The following is a 6,135-nucleotide window of genomic DNA, read 5'->3' on the forward strand; positions in this document are numbered from 1 at the left end:
TTAACAATACTTAAATTATTACACAATGCCATTTAGAGAGTGGTCAGATGTAATATATGTTATATTTGGGATTACACTTTCTTAATAAGGTACAGATTCTAGTACTTTTGTTTGGTTGAGTCCCATCCTGGATTCGAACCCACACCCTCAGAGTCAGGCACCTAATCGCCAGCACACAAAGTCAGCCGCCTAAACTACTCAGCCATCGCGACTTCCACAAAAATGGAAGTCGGTCAACTGGTAGTCTAGACTGCAGACTTTGTGTACCCCTCTGATAGGTGTCAATTGGTACGGCTCCCACGGCCGAAAGCTATGAATGCACAGTGCCATTTAGAAAGTGGTCAGATGTAACACTGCACTATTTTAATAGCTGTTAGTAATTTATTATCTAATTTTAACTTTTGTCTCCAAATGCAATGTAGTGTCTCATGGGCAGTATTGGCCGGGTGTTGTGCTCAACTTTATGCCTGTATTATATGATGCCTTTTATGGTGTACAACGTGTGACACTTTAATAAACAATCTTCTTATTCTTCTTGTAACATATGGGAGCCGTGTTAAATTCTTAAATGTACTGTAATGTACAATGCATATGTAATGTATATACTGCCGGTTATTTTGCTTGCATATCTTTCTGGTCATGGATCAATATATATGGAGGGCAATTCAAAAAGGAATATTGGCTGTGAATGCCTCCAATTATTGTGAATGAAAGTGACGTGAAAGTGCTTTTGAAAAAATGCAGTAGGGCTACGATGGGGTTTGTATAACATCAGGGCCTCTATTCTCGAAAGTGTCCCAGCGAAGACAGATCCTAAGTAGTTAAGACAGAAGTTAGGACATCCTACCGTTATGATAAGACCCATTCTCGAAATGATCCTATCCCTGTCCTAACTTGTGCTACCTATCCTAGCTAGGATAGCGAGCTCTTCAGTAGGTGAGATAGAAAAACCTTCATTTAGTTGGGGATTCCCCTAAATAATACCCATGATTCGTGGCATAAAAAAACACATAATATAAGGAAATTCAGCTTTTGATGGACTTAGTAGATCTAAAAGAAATTATTCGATATTTTCATCACATGATTATAGTAATTGGAAAATTCATTTTTTGACAAGGCGATAACAATTTTACTTCAGAATATTGAAAGTCTGCCAAAAAGAAATAAGGATATTAAAGATATGTGTAAAAACATATTTTCATTGTATTTGGTTGTTTTATGAAAATCATGACCATGACTTGAACTCTCATTATGCGTCATCTCACAAACTGAAAAATTCACCTAGGAAATAAACAAGAGTTACTTCCCCTATCAAGTTGGCCTTGACATTGACATTTCACGTGAATGTGACTGAAAAGAGCGATGTTGTGATTAAAAAAGGCCGAGAATAGGTAAGAATTGAACAAATCTCTTTTGTAGATCTAAAGGATGCGTGCATTGCAACAAGTGTGTCTATTCATTACCGATTAATTGATAATATGAACTGAAGAAACTCTTCATAACTCATCAAAACTGTGTTCTGTTGTAAATTCAAATGTAAGTTTGACGAGTTATTTTGTTTGACGTCAAAATTGGTGAACAAACAAGTACCACTCTATGTTGACTTCCACTAAGATAGACTTAGGACACGTCAGAACCTATCTTAGTATTTGTCCTAAGTTAGGACATCCTAGCGCTAGGATACTTTTCGAGAATAAGGTAGGACACCTATCCTAGACCCTAGGATCAAAGTTAGGACATCCTTGGGCTAGGATCCTTTCGAGAATAGGGGCCCAGGAACATTACAACCGGGAGAACGTGGAAGAGTGAGTGAGTTAAATTTTAGGCCTCTTTTAGCAATATTCCAGCAATATCACGGCGGGCGACACCAGAAATGGGCATCACGTATTATATCTCTCGAACCCGGGTTTTCAGCGGACAAGCACTTTAACCATTAGGTTACCAGCCGCTCCAGAACGTGGAAAAATTATACTAGTCCAGACTAGCCGTATTTAACATACCGTGATTACTTTTCATACCCACCCGCATGGTATTGGTTCTTGACGTTGATGGTATTGGTACTGGACGTTGGTGGTATTGGTTCTTGACGTTGATGGTATTGATACCGGACGTTGGTATTGGTTCTGGACGTTGATGGTATTGGTTCTGGACGTTGATGGAATTGGTGCTGGACGTTGATGGTATTGGTTCTGGACGTTGATGGTACTGGTTCTGGACGTTAATGGTATTGGTTCTGGACGTTGATGGTATTGGTACTGGAAGTTTATGGTATTGGTTCTGGACGTTGATGGTATTGGTTCTGGACGTTGATGGTATTGGTACTGGACGTTGATGGTATTGGGTTCTGGACGTTGATGGTACTGTTACTTGACGTTGATGGTATTGGTTCTGGACGTTGATGGTACTGGTTCTGGACGTTAATGGTATTGGTTCTGGACGTTGATGGTATTGGTACTGGAAGTTTATGGTATTGGTTGTGGACGTTGATGCTACTGGTTCTGGACGTTGATGGTATTGGTACTGGACGTTGATGGTATTGGGTTCTGGACGTTGATGGTACTGGTACTTGACGTTGATGGTATTGGTTCTGGACGTTGATGGTATTGGTTGTGGACGTTGATGGTATTGGTACTGGACGTTGATGGTATTGGTTCTGGATGTTGATGGTACTGATTGTGGACGTTGATGGTATTGGTGCTGGACGTTGATGGTATTGGTTCTGGACGTTGATGGTATTGCTTGTGGACGTTGATGGTATTGGGTTCTGGACGTTGATGGTATTGGTTGTGGACGTTGATGGTATTGGTACTGGACGTTGATGGTACTGGTACTGGGCGTTGATGGTATTGGTTCTGGACGTTGATGGTATTGGTTGTGGACGTTGATGGTATTGGTACTGGACGTTGATGGTATTGGTTCTGGACGTTGATGGTACTGGTACTAGACGTTGATGGTATTGGTTGTGGACGTTGATGGTATTGGTACTGGACGTTGATGGTATTGGTTCTGGACGTTGATGGTATTGGTACTAGACGTTGAAGGTATTGGTTCTGGACGTTGATGGTACTGGTTCTGGACGTTGATGGTACTGGTACTAGACGTTGATGGTATTGGTTCTGGACGTTGATGGTATTGGTTGTGGACGTTGATGGTATTGGTACTGGACGTTGATGGTATTGGTACTGGACGTTGATGGTACTGGTACTAGACGTTGATGGTATTGGTTCTGATCGTAACTCCCATACTTTAACATAGACATACGACATGCATAGGGCTAAGGTGATCGTAACTCCCATACATTAACATAGACTTACGACAATGATGGGGCTAAGGTGATCGTAGCTCCCATATTTTAACATAGACTTACGACATTCATAGGGCGAAGGTAACCGTAACTCCCATACTTTAACCTAGACTTACGACAATGATGGGGCTAAGGTGATCGTAACTCCCATACTTTAACGTCGACATACGACATTCATAGGGCTAAAGTGATCGTAACTCCCATACTTTAACATAGACTTACGACAATGATGGGGCTAAGGTGATCGTAACTCCCATACTTGAACATAGACTTACGACAATCATAGGGCTAGGGCGATCGTAACTCCCATACTTTAACATAGACCTACGACAATAATAGGGCTAAGGTGATCGTAACTCCCATACTTTAACATGGACTTACGACAATAATAGGGCTAAAGTGACCGTATCTCCCATCCTTCAACATAGACTTACGACAATAATAGGGCTAAAGTGATCGTAACTCCCATACTTTAACATAGACTTACGACATTCATAGGGCTAAGGTGATCGTAACTCCCAAACTTTAACGTCGACATACGGCATTCATAGGGCTAAGGTGATCGTAACTCCCATACTTTAACATAGACTTATGACAATGATGGGGCTAAGGTGATCGTAACTCCCATACTTTAACATAGACTTACGACATTCATAGGGCTAAGGCGATCGTAACTCCCATACTTTAACATAAACCTACGACAATAATAGGGCTAAGGTGATCGTAACTCCCATACTTTAACATAGACTTACGACAATAATAGGGCTAAAGTGACCGTATCTCGCATCCTTCAACATAGACTTACGACAATAATAGGGCTAAAGTGATCGTAACTCCCATACTTTAACATAGACTTACGACATCCATAGGGCTAAGGTGATCGTAACTCCCACACTTTAACGTCGACATACGACATTCATAGGGCTAAGGTGATCGTAACTCCCATACTTTAACATAGACTTACGACAATGATAGGGCTAAGGTGATCGTAATTCCCATACTTTAACGTCGACATACGACAGTCGTAGATCTACGATCGCTTTGTGGAACAAGGTCCTGATCTATGTTGATTCATGCGATGAGATGGGTCGCACTGGGTCGTAAAATCAGGGGTCAATAATAATGATAATAATAATATGTCCTTGTTTACAAAGACTAACTTTCAACTTCAAAGCATTCCAGGTTCCTGTTTAACCCAATAAGTTTTTTAGCAGGGATTTCATGGCTTTGTATAAATTTTGTTCTTAAAATACTTACATGTGTACTTGCCATCTACTGGAATATACAAGTATATACAACATACAAGTATATACAATATACAAGTATATACAACATACAAGTATATAAATATACAAGTATATACAACATACAAGTATATACAATATACAAGTATATACAACATACAAGTATATAAATATACAAGTATATAAATATACAAGTATATACAATATACAAGTATATACAACATACAAGTATATAAATATACAAGTATGTACAACATACAAGTATATACAACATACAAGTATATAAATATACAAGTATATACAACATACACGTATATACAATATACAAGTATATACAACATACAAGTATATAAATATACAAGTATATACAACATACAAGTATATACAATATACAAGTATATACAACATACAAGTTTCCTCAGATATGTTATTACAGCAGTTATTTCTCGAGAGCTTCGTCTATACGCACATGTTGTCAATAATGGTTGTAGTGATCAATCTGAATAAACATTTCCTATATGCTGTGCGTTGTCGGAGTTCATCTATGTGTATTCTATACTACTGAGGGGCGGTGGGGTAGCCTGATGGTTAAAGCGTTCGCTCGTCACGCCGAAGACCCGGGTTCGATTCCCCACATGGGTACATTGCGTGAAGCTCATTTCTGGTGTCCCCCGCAGTGATATTGCTGGAATATTGCTAAAAGCGGCGTTAAACCAAACTCACTCACTCACTCACTCACTATACTACTGATGTAATCTATACTACTTTTTCTATATGACTATCCTGCTTCAGTACAAGTTAATGCTGTTTCAGTGTATGAGGGAGCAAGAGTAGTGTGTCTGGATGGAGACCATTGTCAGAACAATATTTATAGTTGCTGATTTCCAAATGGATACAGTGTATGGTAGATATGGACATTGTAATCAATTCAATTGTCAGAGATGAACACGCGGATATAAGTGAAATACCTGTTCAATATTAACGCCAAAATCCAGAAGATAAAGTGCTTGGTTTCATTCAAGAGAGACAACTCCGTTCATCCTTTTTCATTAGTTTATGAAGAGTTATCCCCCTTTGTTTACTTGCTCGCAGACGACATTTTCAGTGATCCTCAGCTAAAGTGATTTCAAGTAGAACAGGCATCCCTTTGTCCACTGTTTATCGTGTTTTGAAAGGTATTGCAAATGGATATGGCATTGAGCACCAGGGAGGCGCAGGTAGGCCCAGAAAATTGACTGTCGGTGACAGGCGGCGGCTTGGTATTCTTGTTTCTAAAAACAAAGAAGGACTTAAGGCTCGATATGATTGATAGAGGAACTGTGGCTGTCTGTAAGGAGACAATTAGAACTGAGCTGCATGCAATGGGTTGGCAGAATAGTCGCGGATTTCCATCACCGATCATGAAACGTGAACAAAAGGAGCGAAGGTTGAACTGGTGCTTACAGCATAGAAATTTTAAGTGGGACGATGTGATTTTCTCAAATGAAAGTTCTGTGGTGGCTGTTTCCTAATGCACTGAAATTCTGGACCAAACAAACTGAAAAACCTTTGCATCAGCGCCCAAAGTACAGTCGGAAGTTTAACGTG

General features: G+C 39.7%; 1 protein-coding gene and 1 long non-coding RNA gene across 2 annotated transcripts; one reads left to right on the forward strand and one right to left on the reverse strand.

Moving 5' to 3' along the window:
• Positions 1-1,866: 1,866 nt before the first annotated feature.
• On the reverse strand, positions 1,867-3,584 carry LOC124274723 (mucin-5AC-like). The gene is made up of 2 exons (XM_046710092.1): positions 3,440-3,584; positions 1,867-2,588 (listed from the first exon to the last, which is right to left on the reverse strand). The coding sequence occupies exons 1-2, from the start codon at positions 3,453-3,455 to the stop codon at positions 1,972-1,974; spliced, it is 633 nt and encodes a 210-aa protein (XP_046566048.1). The 5' UTR covers positions 3,456-3,584; the 3' UTR covers positions 1,867-1,971.
• On the forward strand, positions 2,577-3,480 carry LOC124274725. The gene is made up of 3 exons (XR_006898008.1): positions 2,577-2,666; positions 3,042-3,332; positions 3,439-3,480. It is a non-coding gene; the product is annotated as an uncharacterized LOC124274725 (long non-coding RNA).
• Positions 3,585-6,135: the final 2,551 nt, after the last annotated feature.

Source organism: Haliotis rubra, unplaced genomic scaffold (genome assembly GCF_003918875.1).
Source record: "Haliotis rubra isolate DU_JTF1 unplaced genomic scaffold, ASM391887v1 Scf1937, whole genome shotgun sequence".
Classification (NCBI taxonomy): domain Eukaryota; kingdom Metazoa; phylum Mollusca; class Gastropoda; order Lepetellida; family Haliotidae; genus Haliotis; species Haliotis rubra.